The following is a 25,420-nucleotide window of genomic DNA, read 5'->3' on the forward strand; positions in this document are numbered from 1 at the left end:
CTGTAGCAGGTGGAGAGTTTGGGGGTGTGGTTACTGTAGCAGGTGGAGAGTTTGGGGGTGTGGCTTCTGTAGCAGGTGGAGAGTTTGGGGGTGTGGCTTCTGTAGCAGGCGGAGCCAGAGGGTGTTTAGCCGTGTGAGACCATGACTGACACCTCAAAGCAACTGGGACAGTGGGATGCAATGCGGTATAATGGACGCTTCAGTACCATACAGCATCATCATGCACCTGTTCAGAAAGAAATATTTGCAATATAATGTTGATGTGTACAGTGTCTACAACCTCAAACACCACACGTTTGTTGGACTTTTGAAAGAAGCCTACGTTTACCTGTTGAGACATATCTTTACAAGCTCCATAAGAGCTGTGATTGTGATGTTTGAGTTGGGGGAGGCGTGACAAGCAAAATGATTTACCCCAGAAGCAAAAGAAACCCATAATAGCGTTTCAATGACTTTCCAAAAGAGTAAAAAATATCAAGAGATTGAGGGGTCTTTTACGCTGCTCAGAAGGGAGAAAGAAAACTAGTTTGCCTTCAGGTGTTGTATTAGAGACACATTAATGCATTGACCAGTTTTCTGTAATTTAATGACAAGGTAATTAAATACAAGATATATAAATATAAATGTCCATTAATTTGTAAAAAAAAATTTAAACGTACAAGCTAGATTTACGATGTGAAAGGGATCGTTGAAAATGCTTCTGTCATTACTCACCCTCATGTCATTCCAAACCCACAAGACTTTTATTCATCTTTGAAACACAAATATAATTTTTATATAATTTGAGAGATTTCTGTCCCTCCATTGAAAGTTACCCAAAACATTGAGAATGTCCATATGAAGCGAGTGGTTTAACCCAAGTCTTCTGAAGAGACACAACTATTGTGATGAACAGATTTAATTTAGGCTTTTATTCACGAGTTGTGTTTTAGCACTTCTTGTTCCATCGTCTCAAAGTCAATGGGGTTTTTTTTGGATGGGTTTTTTGGGGGTTAAATGCCTGAAATAGGGTATTTTTTTGTTTACAGAGTGTATATTCTTCAATAATCCAAAAGCCAATGGAAAAATCCTATTGGTTTTTTGTCAAGGGAACCAGAGTGATGCTGATGGCTCTATTTGGTAAACATGAGCTCAACCGTAGATGCTTGACATGCGAGAACAAATCTCATTGGTTCTTGCAGAAGCGTGAGAATGAAACTCGCTGATTCTCCAACAAGCATGCTTGAGCTTTCCTGTTGAAAAAACCAGCATGGTTAGGTATTTGTTTGAAGCATGGCAGCTGGTTTGAGCTGGTTTATGCTGGTCCTGAGCTGGAACTAGTTTCTTAGAACCAGCTCTTGACCAACTAAGGACCAGCATAAACCAGCTTCCATGCTTCAAACATATACCTAACCATGCTGGTTTTTTCAACAGAGTTCTGTTTACCAAATTTGAATGCGTACATTCGCTGATCAATGTTTATCGATAGAATTTATCATATAAATTATGTGTAGAAGATCCTATCAACAACCCTAGCAAGATGCCCAACACTGGACAGTGAATGCCGGTCTCTGATACAGCATCGCTTTTCTCTGCAGATGATCGATGGAGAGGCCTTCCTTCTTCTGACCCAGAATGATATTGTGAAGATCATGAATATAAAGCTTGGACCAGCACTGAAGATTCACAACGCCATTTTAATGTTCAAGAGCACAGACGAAGGCCTGAAGTGAACATTTAATACCATAACGATCCATTCAGAATCTGACATCTATCACGTGTTTGGTGTTTAACGTCTGAACCCACCAGAGAGAGAGAGAGAGAAAACCAGGACTCATGAGCAGGATGAACAATACATGAAAGTACAGCCTAGCTGAGCTGTGATGCTGCTTTATTTCAAAAGCGAAATGACACGTTCTGATAAAGAACAACTTGATCTGAAACCACCGTGCAGGATTTTTTTGTATTTGGAGTGTTAACTGAAATCTACATTTGTTCTCGGTATGTTGTGGTGGCACAAGGGAAACTGGTGCAGAGAAATATCAGGGCAGATTTCAGTTGATTGGTGCTACTGTCCCCTTTATTAGACCCCTGATGATGTTTATGCACTTTACATGAGAGTCTGTCCTTTAGACAACCTGAGCCAACTACAACGATTGTTTGGGGACCGTTCAAAATATTTGCCCTGAGTTACAAAGTGCTTCTGACATTGTTAAATGAGATCATAGTTTCAAATGAGCTATTTTACTCGAGTTTGGATTGTCATGTCAGTGTTGTTATTTTTGTATGAATGGGGGGGGTAAATAGTAACCGAGGCAAGTTTTTAGGTGATCTATGTTTCTCTCTCTGATGGGAAATTTTAATAATGTACAGTTGAGTAACAATGTCGTTCAGTTTCATCAACATGAATAAATGTTTAATTCAAGTACTGTGTTGTGGTTTCTGCTTGTGTTTAGTGGTGTTTGTGCGATTGACATGAATGATGCCTGAAGTCTTGCTGCTTGTTGGAGAGTTGAGCTATTTCTAAATGACTGATTCACACTTTTCATCTGGCAGACAAATAAAACAGGACAAAATACTAAAATAATCTTAGCAACAGCATGGCAATGGGTAACACTATAAGGAACTTTGCAGCTAGGGTTGCCACCTTCTTCAGTGTGACAAAATAAGGGACTTGCAACAGAACACATTTTTTATTATTTTACGTTTGATTATTTTATTTATTTATAAAGAACTCTTTGGTAGCACTTTAAAGGGTTAGTTCACCCAAAAGTGAAAATTCTGTCATCGTTTACTCTCCCTCATGATGTTTCAAACCTGTATGAGTTTCTTTGTTCTGCTGGACATTTTGAAGAAAGTTTGTACCCAGGCTGCTTTGGCACCATTGAAGCACGGATAGTTCACCGCATGTTGTTTTAAGTCAGTCAGTCTGAGACACTGAAATGCTTCTCTGCAAAGTGTGCAGTTGGCCTGAGGTTCATCACGAGTTACTGGATTGATACCTTTTTCTATTCAGATCTATATCTGGAGATCCTCTTGTGTTCAAACGGTGGACGCGAGCTCAACATGTTTTTAAAAAAAACGCACAAGTGTACCGCGCATGGTCTCGAGAGACGCTGCCACTATGGCAACAAAGCCGCAAAAACGTGCAAATGAACTTCTCTACTACTTGTGAAATTGATTTCTTTATATTTGCTATTCGTGTTCTCCACACTGCAAAATCCTTATGTGTTTATTGAACTATGTGTGGACCTGTGTAAAATACGGGACAAATTACGTCCCATATTGGTTTGATACGGGACGCGTCATTTTGCTTGTAAATACGGGACGATTCCGTATTTCACGGGACAGGTGGCAACCCTAGCTACACTATATTGCCAAAAGTTTTGTGACGCCTGCCTATGGACCTTGCTTTGTGCACTGGTGCGGAGTCATGATGGAACAGGAAGGGGACGTCCCCAAACTGTTCCCACAAAGTTGGGAGCATGAAATTGTCCAAATATGTCTTGCTATGCTGAAGCATAAAGAGTTCCTTTCACTGGAACTAAGGGGCCAAGCCCAACCCCTGATAAAACAAGCCGACACCATAATCCCCCCTACACCAAACTTTACACTTGGCACAATGCAGTCAGGCAAGTATCGTTCTCCTGGCAACCGCCAAACCCAGACTCGTCCATCGGATTGCTAGATAGAGAAGCGTGATTGGTCACTCCAGAGAACACGTCTCCACTGCTCTAGAGTCCAGTGGCGGCGCGCTTTACCCCACTGCATCCCACACTTTGCATTGCACTTGGTGATGTAAGGCTTGGATGAGCTGCTCGGCCATGGAAACCCATTCCATGAAGCTCTACACACAGTTCTTGAGCTAATCTGAAGGCCACATGAAGTTTGGAGGTCTGTAGCTGTTGACTCTGCAGAAAGTTGGCGACTTCTGCGCACTGTGACCCTCAGCATGCGCTGACCCCGCTCTGTGATTTTACGTGGCCTACCTTTTGGCAATATGTATTTCAACTAACCCTCATAGAGTAATAGGCTATCTGTTTAATATCTCCTAACACTCTATTTTGATGCTCCACAACAGACATTCTACTGACTATCAGTAACTTTGCAACTGCACGTCAACTTAATCCTAACAGTCTACTAAAAACTTCCATTATTGGGCGATATAGGCTACTTATAGGCCAGAAATCTAGAAATCTTCCTGAGTTTATTCTGGTGTTTGTAATGAGCTTGTAAAGTCTAATAAAGACTGCTATTGTTATCTCCTTCTTCTTCATTCTGCGCTGCTACCACACAATACGTGACAGTTGTCAACAAAGTTGTGACACAACAATCCACAAACTGGATTCATAAGAGGCCAATCTATACATAATAATATCCAACAGGTTTTGGACTTGCTGGAGTATATTCAAGAAATAGAGAATGATGGGGGTTAAACAAGGCTGCCCCGTCTCGCCTTCATTATTTATTCTGGCTTCAGAGATGTTGGCCCTCCTTATTAAGAATTCAAATATTGAAAGATTAAATGTGTTTGGACTGGAAATTGTGATTAGTCAATTGGCGGACTATACATTATTAAAAAATATATTGATCAGATTCCTAAGATAATTGAAATGGTTAATAATTTTTATTTTATTTTCAGGTTTCAAGCTTAATATTGGCAAATGTGAAATTATTACCATATTGTACATGAATGCCCCTTTAAAACTGCATATAATATTCCAATCAAGTCGAGTGTTAAATATTTAGGCATACACATTTCTAAGGACAAGGTCATAATTGAAAAGCAAAATGTCTGGAACCGATGGTATGAATTCAAACGTAGACTTCTACAACTTATAAAATGATTATGAAACTAGTGGTTTACAAGACTTTTACTTTTAATGTATAAATGGTATGTTGAAGGTCAAATGGCTTAATTTTATAACTAATGAAAAAAAAAATGTTTGCATTCCCAGATGTATATTTATAAACATTTGGTGGAATTGATTTCCTACTGAGATGTGATTTTACTGTTTCCAGACTGCCAATCACACTATCTTCCTTTCAACAACTGTCATATATTGTGTGCCACTGCCACAGCCACTGCTGTGCTGGACCAGTGGAGACACAGGAGACTTGAAGCTGTGCTGGATCAGTGGAGACACAGGAGACTTGGAGCTGTGCAGGACCAGTGGAGATGAAGGAGACTTGGAGCTGTGCAGGACCAGTGGAGACACAGGAGACTTGGAGCTGTGCAGGACCAGTGGAGACACAGGAGACTTGGAGCTGTGCAGGACCAGTGGAGACACAGGAGACTTGGAGCTGTGCAGGACCAGTGGAGATGAAGGAGACTTGGAGCTGTGCAGGACCAGTGGAGACACAGGAGACTTGGAGCTGTGCAGGACCAGTGGAGACACAGGAGACTTGGAGCTGTGCTGGACCAGTGGAGACACAGGAGACTTGGAGCTGTGCAGGACCAGTGGAGACACAGAGACTTTGAGCTGTGCAGGACCAGTGGAGACACAGAGACTTGGAGCTGTGCAGGACCAGTGGAGACACAGGAGACTTGGAGCTGTGCAGGACCAGTGGAGACTTGGAGCTGTGCAGGACCAGTGGAGACACAGAGACTTGGAGCTGTGCAGGACCAGTGGAGACACAGAGACTTGGAGCTGTGCAGGATCAGTGGAGATGCAGGAGACTTGGAGCTGTGCAGGACCAGTGGAGACACAGGAGACCTGGAGCTGTGCAGGACCAGAGGAGATGCAGAAGACTTGGAGCTTTGCAGGACCAGTGGAGACGCAGGAGACTTGGAGCTGTGCGGGATCAGTGGAGACACAGGAGGACTTGGAGCTGTGCAGGACCAGTGGAGACACAGGAGACTTGGAGCTGTGCTAGATCAGTGGAAACGCAGGAGACTTGGAGCTGTGCTGGATCAGTGGAGACACAGGAGACTTGGAGCTGTGCTGGATCAGTGGAGACACAGGGGCTTGGAGCTGTGCAGGACCAGTGGAGACACAGGAGACTTGGAGCTGTGCTGGATCAGTGGAGACGCAGGAGACTTGGAGCTGTGCTGGACCAGTGGAGACACAGGAGACTTGGAGCTGTGTAGGACCAGTGGAGATGAAGGAGACTTGGAGCTGTGCTGGACCAGTGGAGATGAAGGAGACTTGGAGCTGTGCTGGATCAGTGGAGACGCAGGAGACTTGGAGCTGTGTAGGACCAGTGGAGATGAAGGAGACTTGGAGCTGTGCAGGACCAGTGGAGACACAGGAGACTTGGAGCTGTGTAGGACCAGTGGAGATGAAGGAGACTTGGAGCTGTGCTGGACCAGTGGAGATGAAGGAGACTTGGAGCTGTGCTGGATCAGTGGAGACGCAGGAGACTTGGAGCTGTGTAGGACCAGTGGAGATGAAGGAGACTTGGAGCTGTGCTGGACCAGTGGAGATGAAGGAGACTTGGAGCTGTGCTGGATCAGTGGAGACACAGGAGACTTGGAGCTGTGTAGGACCAGTGGAGACACAGAGACTTGGAGCTGTGTAGGACCAGTGGAGATGAAGGAGACTTGGAGCTGTGCAGGACCAGTGGAGACACAGGGGCTTGGAGCTGTGCTGGATCAGTGGAGACACAGGGGCTTGGAGCTGTGCTGGATCAGTGGAGACACAGGAGACTTGGAGCTTTGCAGGACAAGTGGAGACGCAGGAGACCTGGAGCTGTGCAGGACCAGTGGAGACACAGGGGCTTGGAGCTGTGCTGGATCAGTGGAGACACAGGAGACTTGGAGCTGTGCAGGACCAGTGGAGACACAGGGGCTTGGAGCTGTGCTGGACCAGTGGAGACACAGAGACTTGGAGCTGTGTAGGACCAGTGGAGATGAAGGAGACTTGGAGCTGTGCTGGATCAGTGGAGACACAGGGCTTGGAGCTGTGCTGGATCAGTGGAGACACAGAGACTTGGAGCTGTGCTGGATCAGTGGAGACACAGGAGACTTGGAGCTTGGCTGGATCAGCGATTTCACAAATTCGCGTTTTTAGTTTACACAAAGACGATAACGGTATAGTTTTCAAAAACTTGCATTTTGAAACCTGATTTCAAAAGTTTGCGTTTTCAGGCCCCCAAAACACAGATGTCGTGTAACGGCCAAAGCATTTTCAGTTTTTAGTTGAAAATGGTGTCGTTTAAACGGCCCCTAAAACAAACAAACTGAACATGACACCAACAGGTTTAGCTGTATTGGAAGGTAATCACATTTTAAAGTATAATCACAACATTGATTAGATAGATTTATTTTATCGAAGTCTCTATATATATTTGATCGTCTTGAAAAGGGTGTTTGGTCAGTTATTCTATACATGAAGTTATTCTGACATTTCTTTACTAAAATGGTATTTTGCAAGCTTATGATAAGCCAATTGCACACAAATTATGAATACAGTATAGCTTGTTGTAAAAACAGCATATGCTGGTTAGGTATGTTTTGAAGTATGACAGCTGGTTTGAGCTAGTTTATGCTGGTCCTTAGCTCGAGCTAGTTTCTTAGGACCAGCACTTGCCCTGCTCAAACCAGCTGCCATGCTTCAAAACATACCTAACCAGCATCGTCACCTTCCTAAAATTATTGCCCAAGTCATTTTTTTTTTACAAATAGCCCATAAGACATAGGCCTAAGTCATCTCCTCATGATCCTCAGTTGAACAGATCATGCAATTCTACCCCTGTAGTATAATGGCGTATGTCAAGAGTGTGACTTAGGCCGTTTTATTTTGCCTAATCAAAAGACAACTAGACTTAGGCAAATTTACAAGCTTTTCAAGATGGCAGCTGCATCAAGAAGAACGAAAATCTAGGCTACAAAACTCTCAATTATTGGTTCAGTTTTTTGTGTTTTCTGAGAAACCTGAAAAAATGAGTAATGACTTTGGCAATTATTTTAGGAAGGTATTTTACGATATGCTGGGTTTTTTTTTTTCAACAGGCAGTGGCTCCTAAAGCAAAGGAAACTACTTTTAAAATATTTACCTATACCTATATTTACCAAGTGAGATTGTTCTATTATTTATTTAAACTGATACGTGCCTTGCCTAATACCTGTTTATTTGCATTTATGAATGCTATTGTTGGTGTATATTTTGTTCATTATGTAAAAATCAAATCGAAATGTATGAAAACATATGAAAAACAAAATAGTCCTCAGATGCCATGTTCGTTATTTACAGCAATCTTCATCTGACTAGATCCTGAACCGATTAGATTGCTTACTATAGATTATATTGCTTACTATTACTTTTATTGATTAGATTGCTTGACCGATTAGATTGCTTACTATATAGCTAGCTACTATTTCCTGTTTAACACTGTTTTTCCAGTTTAACACTGTAAAGCTGCTTTGAAACAATCTGCATTGTTAAAAGCGCTATATCAAGTTAATGCGCATTTTAACTTGCGAGGAGGACACATAATTATCATTATAATATAAAGTTGGTTGTCGTAATATTTCACTTGTGAGGACATTCGACCCTCACAATAAAGCTAAATCTGTACACACACGTTATCTAAATGATCAGGACATAGTTCTATTGTTTTTATATGTAGCCTAGCTAATAAATACTGACTAACCAAAGCCACACCCTAACAGATCTACATTTTTAGAGTAAAATGCGAAACGAAAGATTATTTAGACCTACTTTATTTATTGTTTTTACAAACGAGAATGTCCCCAGATGGACGTTTTGCCCAATTTAACACATTTGTGGGGACATTTGTCTCTAGAGCAAAACAAATTGCGCGCGCGCGCGCACACACACACACACACACACACACACACACACACACACACACACACACACACACACTGCTGTCCGTACAGTACGTCTTTCTGGCTCACACAAACACAGGCTCTCATATCTAGTGTCATGCACACATGAGTTGATCATTCACACGGGCCTTCGGCCAAACCAGCTGCGAAACAAGACGGTTCTGAGACATGGACAGAAAATGATGCACTTCTACACTTTATCAGCAAAACTTCATAAACTATACATTTAACGCTGACAGGTAAGTTGTTTCTCAGAACACATTATTTTAAATGCATGTTTCAGTCTATAACACCATGTTTACACTCTGTTTTTATTTTTATTTTATTAGAAACTATAGCATTAAAACAGCTTGTCAGTGTACATACTAATATACTTATTAGTATAAACAGATTTAATATAAAGATATTTATCATTATGTGAGTTATTATTATTATTAAAGGTCATCCAGATGGTGTTGAATAAGATGAATAAAAACATGAATGATTATGATTATCACTTACAAAGTGATCTTTTTGTTTTACTCAATTGTGTCTATCAAACAAAGAGCACATTTAGTCAATCCTGTACACTAACTAGTGTACTAGAGATGACCTCTTGGAACAGTGTTTATTCATAGTCCTAATTTGCAGGAGAATTGCAAAGCTGTATTTACCGTGTAAACTCGTTAATGCTGAGTTACCAAACGTCCTTCATGTGTCACCAAAACCTGAACATCCAGTTTCTCAGCGGCACATCTACAGTGGGACCAGCATAAGGGCTCAGTGCTGGTGGACACATCAGATCTGGACATTCAGGACAGTAACTGCTGAGAGACTCAACGGGAACAGAAGATGGCTCATTATAATCCTGTAAGAACTTTTTATTCTTCACTCTTAGGTTCTAGATTAGCCATGCAATCTATGTTTAATATATTTCAATGTCCCCTTCAGTCATCGTCTCTATCAGACGAGGTCAATCTGGGTGTGTCCGTCAATCCTCAGTAAGATTTTATTAGTCATTTGTCAAAAGAATCATGTAAACCTTTCATATGCGCAAATGAAAACATGTAATGGTGCATAGATAGTGATTGTGATGCGGTATCATGACAAAGTTGTGCTAGACTGTTGACATTTGTCTCTTGTGTCTTCTTGTGTGCTTCAGTGCCAAACCCACTGACTTTGACTTCCTGGCCGTGATTGGTAAAGGAACATTTGGAAAGGTGAGGCGCGCGTCCGCTATCTGATTAACAGAATTCACGAATGATTAACACTTCAGAAGGAAGTCTACTAAGGTTACCTTGATGAAAGATTTTTTTTTTGTGTATTTTTGTCCCACTGGGATTGTTTTGAAGGCATAAGTGACCTACAAGGAAAAACAAAAAGTGCTATTTTATCCAAAACAATATCTGAGATATCATGTGGGTTGCAGGTGCTCTTAGCAAAACTGAAAGCAGATGGAAAATTCTACGCAGTGAAGGTTTTGCAAAAGAAGGTTATATTGAAGAAAAAAGAGGTTTGTATTTGTTTTTCCATATACGAAAGATCAAAACACTTGCTCTGATAATGATAGAATCTAATCTAATCTAACGTTTACTCTGTCCTTTGTACCATGGCTGTCTACTTGCTGGTCAAAAGACAGATTTTTTTATTTACTACAGTTGTAGCAGTGACTAATAATACCACAGGTTTTGATGTTGGAACATAATAAAGGAAACTAACCCTAACCCAGCGTGTAAAACACACAACTACTGTTCAAGTTATATACTTATGTCATTGAAAAGCTCAAATCCAGGCTGTACACTGCAAAAAATGCTTTTCTTACCTTGTATTTTTGTCTTGTTTTCAGTCCAAATGTCTAAAAAATCTTACATTAAGAAGCATTTACTAGACAAGCAAACGTTTTTGTCTTGTTTTGGGGGGAAATAACTCAAAATTAAGGGAGTTTTTGCTTAAAATAAGCAAAATAATCTGCCAATGGGGTAAGCAAAATAATCTTAATTCAAACAGAAAACAAGATTATTTTTCTTACCCCATTGGCAGATTATTTTGCTTATTTTAAGCAAAAACTCCCTTAATTTTGAGTTATTTTCCCCCAAAACAAGACAAAAACTTTTGCTTTTCTTGTAAATGCTTCTTAATGTAAGATTTTTTTAGACATTTGGACTGAAAACAAGACAAAAATACTAAGTAAGAAAAGCATTTTTTGCAGTGTAGCATAGTCACTTGTCTCATCTCTGTATTCCCTTGTTTAACTCTGTCAATGCTGCGTTGTGTACGACAGCAAAAGAATATAATGGCAGAGAGGAACGTGCTGCTCAAGAGTCTGAAACACCCTTTTCTGGTCGGGCTGCACTACTCCTTTCAGACAACTGAGAAGCTCTATTTTGTCCTGGATTATGTCAATGGCGGAGAGGTATGGGATTTTATTATGGATTTAAAACTTTTTATTACCTGTGAAGAAAATTCTTTACAAATTCTTAAAATGGAGTATTAAATGATTGTGGAAAAAAATCAAGTAAAACAATATAGAAACAACAACAAAAATGTCATTTAGTGCAGCTACGGTGTGGTCGTCATGTCATTTTTTACTCCATGTCAAAAATGTACCTCTTTCAACCACTAAACAATTGCATTGGTGTTTTGAGGTTTTCTATTTAGTAGCTGATTCAAAATCAAGAATTATTTTGGAGTGGTGGCCAGTGTGAGCGCATATATATACATACAGTACATACACTATAATGCCAAAAGTTTTGGGACGTCTGCCTTTACATGCACATGAACTTATCCCATTCTTAATCCATAGGGATTAATATGGAGTTGGCCCAGCCTTTGCAGCTATAACAGCTTCAGCTCTTCTGAAGGCTTTCCACAGGTTTAGGAGTGTGTTTATGGGAATTTTTGACCATTCTTCCAGAAGCGCATTTGTGAGGTCAGGCTCTGATGTTGGACGAGAAGGTCTGGCTCTCAGTCTCCGCTCTAATTCATCCCAAAGGTTTTCTATCGGGTTGAGGTCAGGACAGTCAAGTTCCTCCACACCAAACTCACTCATCCATGTCTTTATGGACCGACACTTTGTGCACTGGTCATGTTGGGACAGGAAGGGGCCGTCCCCAAACTGTTCCCACAAAGTTGGGAGCATGAAATTGTCCAAAATGTCCTGGTATGCTGAAGCATTAAGAGTTCCTTTCATTGGAACTAAGGGGCCAAAAACAGCCCCACACCATAATCCCCCCTCCACCAAACTTTACATTTGGCACAATGCAGTGGGGCAAGTCCCGTTCTCCTGGCAACCGCCAAACCCAGACTCATCCATCGGATCGCCAGACAGAGAAGCGTGATTGGTCACTCCAGAGAACACGTCTCCACCGCTCTAGAGTCCAGTAGCGGCGCGCTTTACCCCACTGCATCCCACGCTTTGCATTGCACTTGGGGATGTAAGGCTTGGATGAGCTGCTCGGCCATGGAAACACATTCCATGAAGCTCTACACACTGTTCTTGAGCTAATCTGAAGGCCACATGAAGTTTGGAGGTCTGTAGCTATTGACTCTGCAGAAAGTTGGCGACTTCTGCACACTGTGACCCTCAGCATGTGCTGACCCTGCTCTGAGATTTTACGTGGCCTACCACTTAATGGCTGAGTTGCTGTTGTTCCCAATTGCTTCCACTTTGTTATAAAACCACTAACAGTTGACTGTGGAGGAAAATTTCACAAATGGACTTATTGCAACCTATCACGACACACGCTTGAGTTCACTGAGCTCCTGAGAGAGACCCATTCTTTCACAAATGTGTGTAGAAGCGTCTGCAGGCCTAGTGCTTGATTTTATACACCTGTGGCCATGGAAGTGATTGGAACACCTGAATTCAATGATTTGGAGGAGTGTCGCTTTTGGCAATATAGTGTATTTTGATATGCTCTAATGTTTACAGAAAAACTGTAGGTTAAAACAGATTTTACCTTGTGGAGACAAGGACCCTGAATGTGTTAAAGCAGGTCTAAGCGGTCCTCTATTTTTTCCGTCCTCCAGCTGTTTTATCACCTGCAGCGAGAGCGCTGTTTCTCAGAGGCACGAGCTCGCTTCTACTCCGCCGAGGTGGCCAGTGCCATCGGCTACCTTCACTCTCTCAATATAGTGTACAGGTCAGTAAAGGGGAAACACTTCTCATTCACAGCACATTATAATCCCATGTACAGTTGGCCTGACCTCACTTTCATATCTTCATGCTCCCATCTAGAGATCTCAAGCCAGAAAACATTCTATTAGACTACCAGGTAAAGCCAATTTTAATTTAGAAGTCACATGTACAATAATAAATGCATTTTGAGAGTGTATTTTTTTCCGTTCAGGGCCATGTGGTCTTAACAGATTTTGGCTTGTGTAAAGAAGGCATAGAACCAGAAGGAACCACCACAACCTTTTGCGGCACTCCAGAGGTATGAATCAAGATGCAAATAGTTCTGACCCAACTTAAAGGTACACTATGGCTGCGGCCAAAAACGTAACAAATGCGGACGCATTCCTTGATAGGAAGGCACTGAATTCAATGTCAGTCAAGTCAAGTTAAATTGTATATATATAGCACATTTAAAAGCAATAGAGTTACGCCAAAGTGCTGTACAATAAGACAAAGTGTATATGAAAGAAAGCATAAAAAGAAACAAGCTCCACTTCCTGTCTTTTGAAAGACTCTTTGAAGGAGATGTGTCCTTCACGGCCTTTGATATCCCAGAATCCTGTGTGTTCCTTTCAAATGAGCTAAAAGGAAAGATGGCATTGGAAAGTTATGGTTGCTGGTCAGTTTGTGTGTAAATGTACATTTTTTGATCAACGTTTTCCACTTCTGATGTCATTTCTAGCGAGAAATTACTATTGTAGTAATTCAATATTTGCTTAGATATCACCAAAGCTCGCTCTATTTTACGTTAAACATTTTACGCTGCCTCAGAAATCTGTCTGAAATTAGTTTCGTCAGCTTCCTTCGTGCGCAAACGCTGCAGGAGGTTGAAGATTTAGCAGCTCCATGTAAACCTCGCTCATTGTGAAAACTAACCTCTGCCACACCAGACACAGACAAACTAGACAGAAAAACGTTTCTCTATTTACGGACATGCACAGGCAAATAATGTATGTACGCAATTTCCCGCAAAAACTAGGTCTAAAATATAAACACTAGGGCTGTCAAAAGATTAATCGCGATTAATCGCATTCAAAATAAAAGTTTGTGTTTACATAATATATGTGTGTGTACTCTGTTAACTATTATTTCTATATAAATACACACACACATTCATGTATATATTTAAGAAATATTTGCATGTATATACATTTATATAATCTATAATATATATAAATATAAATGTTTTATATATATAAAAATATTTTTTTCTTAAATATATACATGCTTGTGTGTGTATTTATATATAAATAATAATTCACAGAGTACACACACATATATTATGTAAACACAAACTTTTAATTTGGATGCGATTAATCGCGATTAATCTTTTGACAGCTCTAATAAACACATAAGGCTGTTAATCAGGGTAAGACAAAAACACGTTTTGGAAGAAGAATTGATGATGTATTGACTCATTACTTAAATTTTTGAACAAACAAAGTTACATAGTGTACCTTTAAGTAAAGCCAAGTCTTAGGGCCCTGCGACGCCAGGCTCGACACAAGCGCATGGTCTAAAAGGGTTGTATCTTGTCTCTTAGGGTGCTTTCACACTTGGTTCGATTTCCTGGACCGAACCCGAGTTCGATTGCTCCCCCCTCCCCGTGCCCCCGCTGGACTGTGTTCATATTATATATATATATTATTTATTTATTTTATTCAGTATTAACAATACAATACAACAAAATCTGTTTATGCCAGGGTTGATACACAAAATACACTACTAAAACAGGTATACAAGACAAACAATAACCACAAAATAAAATAGAAATAAATATAAAACGAGACCAAATTACATAAAAGGGTGCAAATTAAATGTTCATATTATTTGGGGTGCGTTTGCGTCATCAAAGCAGCAGCTGTTTAACCGGTTGCTTAGTAACGACAGCGAGCGTGAAGGCGGCGAAATGCATAGCGTTGCTCACCTCACTTTTATATTTTAGTTTTTGAACTGTTGGTTTTGTTTCTAAAGCTTCAGTACGTAATGGCACTTGCGTCTATATGCCGCAAATGCTCTAAAAAACGCTGAAGACGAGCAGAAATGAGATTTACAGCTCTCTGCTTGCAGTATGTCAGGAAAATGAGTACACACACAAACACACATTTTTATCAAATCATACGTCATTAATAGCGGTTCACTTCCGCGATTTAGTACGATTGCGTTCACATCAGCAGCGAACCGTACCGGGGTTCACATGACCCGTACCCCAGACCACCCTTTTTAAGCGGACTCTGGGACGGTTCGCGGGTGCGCACCCGAGTTCGGAAGACCGCGCGCTCACACAGGGCCGGCCCGGACCAATTTGCTGCCCTAGGCAAGATTTTACTTGGTGCCCCTTGTATCAAGGTTTAGCACTACATGTTTTCAGTCTAAGTTGCGGAAACACTGGTACTGTTTTATTTTTTTAATGCATTGATGTTTTTTAATTGTTATTGTTGTTGTTTTATATGATGTCCAGTCCATTCTACCCCGTCATTATGTTCATGATATTACTATTTTTATTTCTTTTTTTAAAGGCTGATGATAGTTAAACAATAGCAAAAAATAGCACCTATGCCACATTACAGCCTAAACACAAATCACAAGTAATTGCATCTAGCACTCATGCACAAACTATTGAGAACTAGCAAAAGTGTTTGTTTTCCAGTAGATGGCAGCAAACTTCCACTAATATGCACATTCATGTTTTCACCATGAATTAAACTTTGGAGAAATTTAGATATTTAATGTGAAATTTACATAAAATGTAGCTATTTTAAATAAACCTGTATATAAATATCATTACTAATTTCGGCAAATACATTTTAAAATGTCCATATGTCCCCTTAAAACTGCACGACTGTAGAGTAAAAACATTTGGCTATTAAAAAAGTGATATTACATGCGTTTAAAAAAAACAGAGATTATTATTTTTATTTTTTTTACAAAATACACTATCTGTGGCCACTTTAAGTTAATAGTTTAAGTTAAAACTGGAATTAATTAGCGTACATTAGTATTTTACTACTATGCAATTAAATAAACTGTTCATTCATTACATCACTTTACCTCTGTCTTTACACTGCAAAAAATGCTCTTCTTATTTAGTAATTTTTTCTTGTGTCCAGTCCAAACATCAAAAAATTCTTAAATCAAGATGTATTTACTAGTAAAATGACATTAGATAATTTTTCCTTGTTTTCTGGGGGGAAAAATCAAAATGAAGTGAGTTTTAGCTTAAAACTAGCACAATTATCTGCCAAATGGGGTGAGAAGAATTATCTTATTTCTGTTTGGGACAGAAACAAGAAACAAGATTATTTTTCTCACCCCATTGGCAGATAATTTAGCTTGTTTTAAGCATAAACTCACTTTACAAGAAAAAATATTATTTTACTTATCTAGTAAATGCATCTTGATTTAAACATTTTTAGATATTTAGACTAGAAACAAGACAAAAATACAAAGTAAGAAGAGCATTTTTTGCAGTGTTTCGCTTATCTTGCCTGCATCAGAGGGCTTCTGTTTTTTAAGACACTACAATTCGGCCATCCGTCATAAATGATCAGGCAACTTTCACCTACACCTGGAGCGAGCGGCCAAGCACACTAAAAAATGAAAGCAATCCTGTCTACATTAGATGCGGTGAGAGGCGACGCGACACAACAAATTCCCAACATTAAACTGATCACGTGTTATATTTCTCACGCACTTCAAGTAGCTCGGCGGGAGAGATTGATGAGGCGGACCGGGAAGATGCGGGGACTTAGTTAAGTTTTTTGCGCTTTATTTGGTTATATTTCAAATTAATATGAATAAAATAGTATCAGTAATACATTTTGGCGCCCCTAGCATTTGCCTATTCCGCCAATGCCACGGGCCGGCCCTGCTGTTCACATCATCCAAACGTAGCGAACCAATCAGAGTCTCATCTCCCATTCCCTTTAAAAGCCAGTTGCGCTCGCACCATGGCGGATTCGCTATTTACATGTAAAATAACACTGAAAAACAATTTTTTGAAAAGAATTTGTCATGATTTGAGCATTTATATTATAGATAAAATGTATGAAAGAGTTGTCATATTTTATTGGTGATTTCAAATATGAAATTTAGTCATAAGCTTGGTGAACAGCTTTGCAGAATTTGACCATCAAAGAGATAGGAGCTGGCGTGCCCGAGAGGTATTTCAAAGATGGCCACCGAGTGAAATGACGTGCCTTACAGGGACTTTAACGTGACCCAAAGTCATGTGATATTCTCTCACTCTTAGTATCTGGCACCCGAAGTCCTACGGAAAGAGCCGTATGACCGCACAGTGGACTGGTGGTGTCTTGGAGCTGTGCTATACGAGATGCTTTACAGCTTAGTAAGTTCATGATCGGCTCAAAATTCTGTCATTAATTACTTACCCTCATGTCGTTGGACACCCGTCAGACCTCCGTTCATCTTCAGACACAAATGAAGATATTTTAGTGTAAATCTGATGGCTCTGAAAGGCCTCCATTGGCTCAATGCACGGTTCACTCTCAAGACCCTTAAAAGGTACTAAAGACGTCGTTACAAAGTCCATCTCACTACAGTGGTTCTACAATAACTTTATGAAGCGGCGAGAATAGTTTTTATGCACAAAAAAACCCTAAATAACGACTTCTATAGTGATGACGATTTCAAAACACGGCCTCATGAAGCTTCGAAGCGTTATGAATCAGTGAGTCGATTCAGCAGTTTGAATCGCCAAATTTCAGCAGTTTGACACGCGATCCGAATCATGATTCGACTCACTGATTCATAACGCTTCGAAGCTTCATGAGGCCGTGTTTTGAATTCGTCATCACTATATAAGTCGTTATTTAGGGGTTTTTTGCGCACAAAAACTATTCTCGTCACTCCATAAAGTTATTGTAGAGCCACTGTAGTGAGATGGACTTTGTAACGGCGTCTTTAGTGCCTTTTAAGGGTCTTGAGAGTGAACCGTGCATTGAGCCAATGGAGGCCTTTCAGAGCATCAGATTTACACTAAAATATCTTCATTTGTGCCTGAAGATGAACGGAGGTCTGACGGGTGTCCAACGACATGAGGGTGAGGAATTAATGACAGAATTTACATTTTTGGGTGAACTAACCCTTTAATGGTATATAATCACATTTCTTTTTGGATGATTGCGACACACAGCCTCCATTCTACAGCCGGGATGTGTCTGAGATGTACGATGCGATCCTGCATAAACCACTTCACCTGCCACCGGGAAAGTCCAATGCCACGTGCCACCTGCTCCACGGACTCCTGCAGAAAGACCAGCATCGGAGAATTGGAGCTATTGCCGATTTTGTGAGTGACCATCTGGATGTCTTTGTCATTGTGAAACTGTTTATGAGGCCAAGCGTCACTGTTAATGTGTCAATTGTTGTGGTTTTGCAGTTGGAGATTAAAAATCATGTGTTCTTTGCCCCCATAAACTGGGACGACCTCTACCACAAGCGAATCACGCCTCCATATAACCCCAATGTGGTAGGTTCTTACAAACTCTCTCTGGGCCTTTGGTCTTTATTGGATTGTTACTCAGGCACGTGCAGAGGCTTTGGGTGCTCGAGCCCCTGCCCTTTTTCAAAATGAATCAAAAGTGCCGCTCTCAGACAAATATCAATGATAATATCGTGGTCAATAAAACTAAATAAATGTGATTATTATAACATGACAATGTATACAATAGTAACGAACGGCTCAAAAGTCGGACAATTTCTGTTGAGGCGTTGCTATAACGCGTTGCTATGGGTTGTGTGCGTTTTGATTGACAGCTGATTTTCCTCTGTTCGGAAACGGCTCTCGAGCCAAATATGGTCCTTTCAGAGAGTGTGTGGCCTTACGGGAAAAAGTAAACCAATATTTTTTTTTTCATCCATAATCAGAGCCAATGTGTTGATTTAATTACAAATATATATATATTGTATATTTTAAAGTATTACACAATTCACCAATGCCCGTTTGTCATGTATATACACCGACCAATCGTGATCTGCCAAAGCAAGTTCAAATTCCATTGGGCGATGTGAAGCGGTAATTTTCTGTTCTTATTCATAAATCGGTTGAAAATAACATGGACAGACGAACTAACGTTTGTGGAACGATTTCCTGCGGTTTGTCTCATTTTATAAATTGCATCACTGACAAAATGGATTTTAACAGACAACAAACAAAACCATGCAGCAGCAAAAGTCGCGTTAATGGTAAGTGTTAAATTCACGTATTTATGTATATTGATACACCGTTTACTACTTCATGAAACTATCAAAGTTAACAAAACCCAAGTGCCACTACAGGACTATTATGTGAAGTGTAGGCTGGCGAAATGGTTACTTTTATTATATTAACGTTACCAGTTTTGAATATTATGCAGCATTATGAAAGAAGTCTCTTATGTTCATCAAGCCTGCATTTATTTGATTAAAAACAGCAATATTGTGAAATATTATTAAAATAATGGTTTTCTATTTTAAAATAATTTAAAATATAATATATTCCTGTGATCACAGCTGGATTTTCGGCATCATTACTCCACTCTTCAGTGTCACATGATCATTCAGAAATCATTCTAATATGAGGATTTAAAACCCCTTAACTGTCACCGTCCCACAGGTGGGACGCCTGGTGCTCTTTTTTTGATCGCCTTTTTTCATATCATATATTTAAGTAATTATCACAAATTAGGTATCATTTGAAAGCTTACAAACTCAAAATTCATCCTGTGAAAACCGTTTTGAAATCGGACATTGTGTTGTCATGGAAACGTTACTCTAAATTATTCTAGTGGGCTCCTCCCCTAGTGGGCGCTGTCATGTTTCATATTACAACAATTATTTTAACTACTTTATATTCAAAATCTTTTCCAATCTTGACAAAACGCATATTGTCGGAAAGGTCTGAGTCTCAAGGGTCCATATTTGGTGACTGTTTTGTGATGGAAGTAATATTTGGACAGAAATTTACAGGAAAATGCATCAAAACAACAATAAATGGAATTTGAATGACACCCGGTGGCTATTTTTGGTACAGCACCCTAAACAAAATCTCATGGGGACTTCAATTTTTGTGATATCAACTTCAAATTTGGAACACAAATTGGTTAGACATATGGCTTTGATTTTATAGTAATTTTAGAGTAAATTCTTTTTTGTAAAATATATATTTTATATGAAATAAAAAATATTTAGTACAGTATTTTTCATTTACAGTAAATTTAAACTTCCATAACTATTTCATACTTTCATATTTTGAATTGCTTTCACTTCAGCAATAATCTGCAGAATGTCGTCTTTAAAACGAGACCAAACTTTGGTCTATATTCCAAAGCATTCTTGAATTACAGCCCTTTAAGTTTGTATAGTGCATTTTCATGTGTATTCTCAAAAAGGGGGGTGACAGTTAAAGGTTAATGTCATTGATGGAAACTGTGATACTCTTTTCAAGATTGTTGGATTAATAAAAAGTTAAAAAGAACATAATGTTATAATATTTCACAATATTAGGCTACTGTTTTTTCTGTATTTTTGATTAAATAAATGCAGGCTTGATGAGCATAAGGATATATATATTTATTGCCCCTTTTTTACATTTGAGCCCCTGCCCCTGAAGAACTCTCTGCACGGCCCTGATTGTTACATTATATTCAGTTCTGTTCAGTCTGGCACTAAAGGCGATTTGTGTATAAAGAAATGTGTTTCTCCAGAGAGGCCCTGCGGACCTTCAGCACATTGACCCAGAGTTCACCAGAGAGATGGTGCCCAACTCAGTGGGACGAACGCCAGAGCCCACGCCCAGCCTCGCCACCAGCAGCTCCAATGCCTTCAACGGCTTCTCATATATCTCTGAAGGAGATGGCTTCCTCTGAGGCATGCTGACCGATGAAGGCTTCACTCGCCTTCAGGTCATTGAGAGCGCATGCAGGGCGTTTCACTGGAAAAACACTGGACTGTAATCAGGGTAAAAGCTGCGACGCAGGAAACACAGCGGTTGAGTTTTGCTCATTTTGCATTCGTAATAAAATGGAATATTTCATCAGTGTGCATTGCACTCGTCTCATGTTCGTTGTGTAAGGACATTGCGGGAGATGTATTTGTTGGAAAAGCAGCTAGTTGCAAAATCTGTAAAAGTCTAGATTTCTGGTCTTGCTCGTCTCTTAGGGATTGTGGATCTGCGGGTCCTCATCTAATATTCTTTATCTGATTACTGAACCGAGCGTGGAAAAAAAACAGCTTTGTGCAAAACTTGCTTTTCTGCTGTTAGTAAAAATGTCACAATCAAATCTATATTATGTGTGATCCATAATAAATGTGAACGATATATGACTGTGCTTTATAAAATCATAATGCTTAACATGTCTTAAGAAATGTAATACCACTGACAAAATATACAGAATATATTTTTCCTCATTGTGTCTATACAGATATACTGCTAATATTGTTACATGTTTTTGTGTAAGGTTTAATAAATTCTTTGCTAAAGGTTCCCTTAATCTGTGTCAGATTTGTGGGAAAAAGTACATATAAATAACTTTTTTGTTTCCATATGACAAAGCAGCAATGAATTCAGGCATGACATTTCATTCACACACACTATTTAATTCAACTGCATTGAGCAGAGCTTATCCACTTATTTCAATGGTAACATTTATTCCACTTATGTTAACTGGCATTAAACTACTAAATTAACTATTTGCATGATTTTATAGTGAACCCGTTCACAAGCTGTGTAGACAGTAAACAACCAGAAACAGGTTTTAGGAATTGTTTTTGGCTTTAAGATTATTAGAAACTATTATTAGATGAATAATATACACCGATCAGGCATAATATTATGAGATACCTGCAGACCTGGAACACTCGCTCAAATCCTTACGCTTGCCCATTTTTCAGCTTAACACATCAACTTTGAGGACAAAATGTTCACTTGCTCCCTAATATATCCCACCCACTAACAGGTGATGAAGAGATAATCAGTGTTATTCACTTCAGCTGTCAGTGGTCGTAATGCTATGCCTGATTGGTGTGTATTTTATATGTAACTCACAGAAGACCTTCACATGTGGTCACATATAGCGCTATTATGATTTTTTTTTGCGAAGAAAATACTGGTAATTTATGGCTTACAGTTTAGGGGCTGATATAAGGCGTAATAGCAGTGTGTATTTTGGTTTCCCGTACTTATTAACGAATAATAGTTTAGCATCTGTTCCTGTGACCTAGCAGATGAGAAGTAGACCAAAAACATCAACCACAAATAATAATAACTCTGGTCACAATGCAGTATGCATACAGAACTCATCTCCTATCAATTACTGATATAGAAAACATCACATTATTTAAAATAAATGGACCATACTGACTTTCCATATCCACGTTCCAGAGTTTAGTGCTCGAGCACACTTCTGCTGGCAGAATACATTCATCCGCTGATTGTGAATTATATACTATATTTTTGTGACTGAAAACATTTGCAGAATAATAGCTGATAATACAACATAACTCTCTGTCAGGAAATTAATAAAATAAATAAAACTATAAATAAATAAATGTGAAAATAAATAAATGTAGTCATAAATAAATGTAGACATAAATACAAATGTATATAAATAAATGTGAAAATAAATAAATGTATAAATAAATAAATGTAAAAATAAATAAATGTGAAAATAAATAAATGTAAAAATAAATAAATGTAGACATAAATACAAATGTACATAAATAAATGTGAAAATAAATAAATGTATAAATAAATAAATGTGAAAATAAATAAATGTAAAAATAAATAAATGTGAAAATAAATAAATGTGAAAATAAATAAATGTGAAAATAAATAAATGTAAAAATAAATAAATGTGAAAATAAATAAATGTGAAAATAAATAAATGTGAAAATAAATAAATGTGGGAATAAATAAATAAATGTAGTCACAAATAAATGTAGACATAAATACAAATGTACATAAATAAATGTGAAAATAAATAAATGTATAAATAAATAAATGTGAAAATAAATAAATGTAGACATAAATACAAATGTACATAAATAAATGTGAAAATAAATAAATGTAAAAATAAATAAGTGTAAAAATAAATAAATGTGGGAATAAATAAATAAATGTAGTCATAAATAAATGTAGACATAAATACAAATGTATATAAATAAATGTGAAAATAAATAAATGTATAAATAAATAAATGTGAAAATAAATAAATGTAAAAATAAATAAATGTGGAAATAAATAAGTGTAAAAATAAATAAATGTGGGAATAAATAAATAAATGTAGTCATAAATAAATGTAGACATAAATACAAATGTATATAAATAAATGTGAAAATAAATAAATGTATAAATAAATAAATGTGAAAATAAATAAGTGTAAAAATAAATAAATGTGGGAATAAATAAATAAATGTAGTCATAAATAAATGTAGACATAAATACAAATGTATATAAATAAATGTGAAAATAAATAAATGTATAAATAAATAAATGTGAAAATAAATAAATGTAAAAATAAATAAATGTGGGAATAAATAAATAAATGTAGTCATAAATAAATGTAGACATAAATACAAATGTACATAAATAAATGTGAAAATAAATAAATGTGAAAATAACTAAATGTAGACATAAATACAAATGTACATAAATAAATGTGAAAATAAATAAATGTATAAATAAATAAATGTGAAAATAACTAAATGTAGACATAAATACAAATGTACATAAATAAATGTGAAAATAAATAAATGTAGTCATAAATAAATGTGGAAATAAATAAATGTGGGAATAAATAAATGAATGTAGTCATAAATAAATGTAGACATAAATACAAATGTACATAAATAAATGTGAAAATAAATAAATGTAGACATAAATACAAATGTACATAAATAAATGTATAAATAAATAAATGTGAAAATAAATAAATGTAAAAATAAATAAATGTGGAAATAAATACAAATAAATAAATGTAGAAATACATAGAAATATACATAAATAAATGTGGAAATAAATAAATAAATAAATGAAAAAATAAATAATGGGTGAAAATACAAATTATACATAAATAAGGAAATAAATGTATAAATACCCGTTTATTTTTGTTTAGGTGTTTTTTTATTTCTTTATATATTTATGTATGTATATATATTTTTTTTCTTCGTATATTTATTTATGTATAATTGTGTCAGCTTTGGTATTCCATGGCTGCAGTGGGAGAAAAGCCCCGTGTGTGTGTGTGTGTGTGTGTGTGTGTGTGTGTGTGTGTGTGTGTGTGTGTGTGTGTGTGTGTGTGTGTGTGTGTGTGTGTGTGTGTGTGTGTGTGTGTGTGTGTGTGTGTGTGTGTGTGTGTGTGTGTGTGTGTGTGTGTGTGTGTGTGTGTGTGTGTGTGTGTGTGTGTGTGTGTGTGTGTGTGTGTGTGTGTGTGTGTGTGTGTGTGTGTGTGTGTGTTCTGCGCAATAGTGCGCGCAGACATGACGCGGAGCAACACAGAAGCCGCGCGCGCGGGCTCTGCAGCAGCAGTTGGAGGAGGCGAGGCGGCAAACCAACGACACACACACAGTCTGGAGATCATTATTCATGACAATCACACATATCGACTCCTGAATTAACTCTGGAGTTAAGAAACTTCTGGCAAAACAGCGAAGATATGTCCGGGCAAGCGTGTGGGTAAGAAAGAAAAACAACAGTTAAAAAGAGTTGCTTTAAAATGGCTGTAAATGTTCTCCACTGTATCCAAACAAAAGACTCAATGAAGTAAGTGAACGTTATGTCCGTCAACTGACCGATGCTCAGAGCAGCAGAAGTGCTTGTGTGTTAGCCGTTGAGCCAACTGTCGAAGTTTGGTCCTCTTAGTGTCTGAAATATACGAAAACAACTAGGAGAGATCTTGTTAGTAGATTAATGTTAAATTACTCGTAACTAAAACACCTAAGCTACTTCAGTTTAATGGTAACGGTTTTTCCCAGGGCAGTTGGTGGTTCGTTTACTTCTGAAATAACGTTAGCCAGAAATGCTAATCATCAAGTTGCATTCTGAGATCGCTCACTATCACCTATAAAGTGCACAAGGTGTTTTGTAGTGTTTTCCTATAACAATTTTCTTTCCTAAACCGTTTGCCTTAATAACTACTACACATCTTCGAGGTGTATAATATGCAGTATGTTCACTAACGGTCGTGGTCGTGCCCACAATGCAACGCGGCGAGAAGAATCGAGATGGTGACCGTCGAAGTATCGCAACTATCAACAGCCAGTGTTGCCAGATTGGGTCGACATTTTCCAGCCCAAAACCAGCCAACTCCAAGAAAACCCGCACAAAACTTAAACTGACAAAATAATGTGATAGAATTGTATTGCCATACCAATCAAGGTTAAGCACTATTTTGATCTCCTTAAAACATAATAACGATGACGAAATAATAAAAAAATAAATTTCCCAGGAAAACGGATGAATACAGGGAAAATACATTAAAGAGTATTTGCAA

The 25,420-nt window shown here is 38.2% G+C and overlaps 2 protein-coding genes across 3 annotated transcripts in view; both read left to right on the forward strand.

Annotated features, from left to right (window-relative positions):
• Window positions 1-2,402, forward strand: part of l3mbtl1 (L3MBTL histone methyl-lysine binding protein 1) — a 62,406-nt gene extending 60,004 nt beyond the window's left edge. Inside the window, exon 22 of the mRNA XM_079803114.1 lies at window positions 1,578-2,402. Coding sequence (XP_079659240.1) covers window positions 1,578-1,712 — 135 coding nt within the window. The 3' untranslated portion in view covers window positions 1,713-2,402. The remainder of the gene's footprint in view (window positions 1-1,577) is intronic.
• Window positions 2,403-8,809: 6,407 nt separating this feature from the next.
• On the forward strand, window positions 8,810-21,453 carry sgk2a (serum/glucocorticoid regulated kinase 2a). 2 transcript variants are annotated; one of them, XM_079803118.1, is made up of 13 exons: window positions 8,810-9,012; window positions 9,404-9,622; window positions 9,704-9,753; window positions 9,915-9,972; window positions 10,182-10,265; window positions 11,034-11,165; window positions 12,782-12,894; window positions 12,990-13,026; window positions 13,102-13,188; window positions 17,182-17,277; window positions 18,085-18,240; window positions 18,331-18,420; window positions 20,636-21,453. In XM_079803118.1, exons 2-13 carry the CDS (start codon window positions 9,605-9,607, stop codon window positions 20,795-20,797), a joined length of 1,083 nt encoding a protein of 360 aa, XP_079659244.1. In that variant the 5' UTR covers window positions 8,810-9,012; window positions 9,404-9,604; the 3' UTR covers window positions 20,798-21,453. The 2 variants fall into 2 exon arrangements, with proteins under 2 accessions (XP_079659244.1, XP_079659243.1); XM_079803117.1 differs by having other exon boundaries at window positions 8,841-9,012; window positions 9,493-9,622.
• The last annotated feature ends 3,967 nt before the right edge of the window (window positions 21,454-25,420 follow it).

Source organism: Gobio gobio (assembly GCF_949357685.1).
Source record: "Gobio gobio genome assembly, chromosome: 21".
In the NCBI taxonomy this organism is placed as follows: Eukaryota; Metazoa; Chordata; class Actinopteri; order Cypriniformes; family Gobionidae; genus Gobio; species Gobio gobio.

What these genes read in the sequence shown, in the direction of transcription:
- sgk2a (XM_079803118.1), top strand. An exon ending in GTAAAGGAACATTTGGAAAG is followed by an intron (nt 9,973 to 10,181) that starts GTGAGGCGCGCG and finishes TGTGGGTTGCAG; the next exon opens with GTGCTCTTAGCAAAACTGAA. An exon ending in ATTATGTCAATGGCGGAGAG is followed by an intron (nt 11,166 to 12,781) that starts GTATGGGATTTT and finishes TCCGTCCTCCAG; the next exon opens with CTGTTTTATCACCTGCAGCG.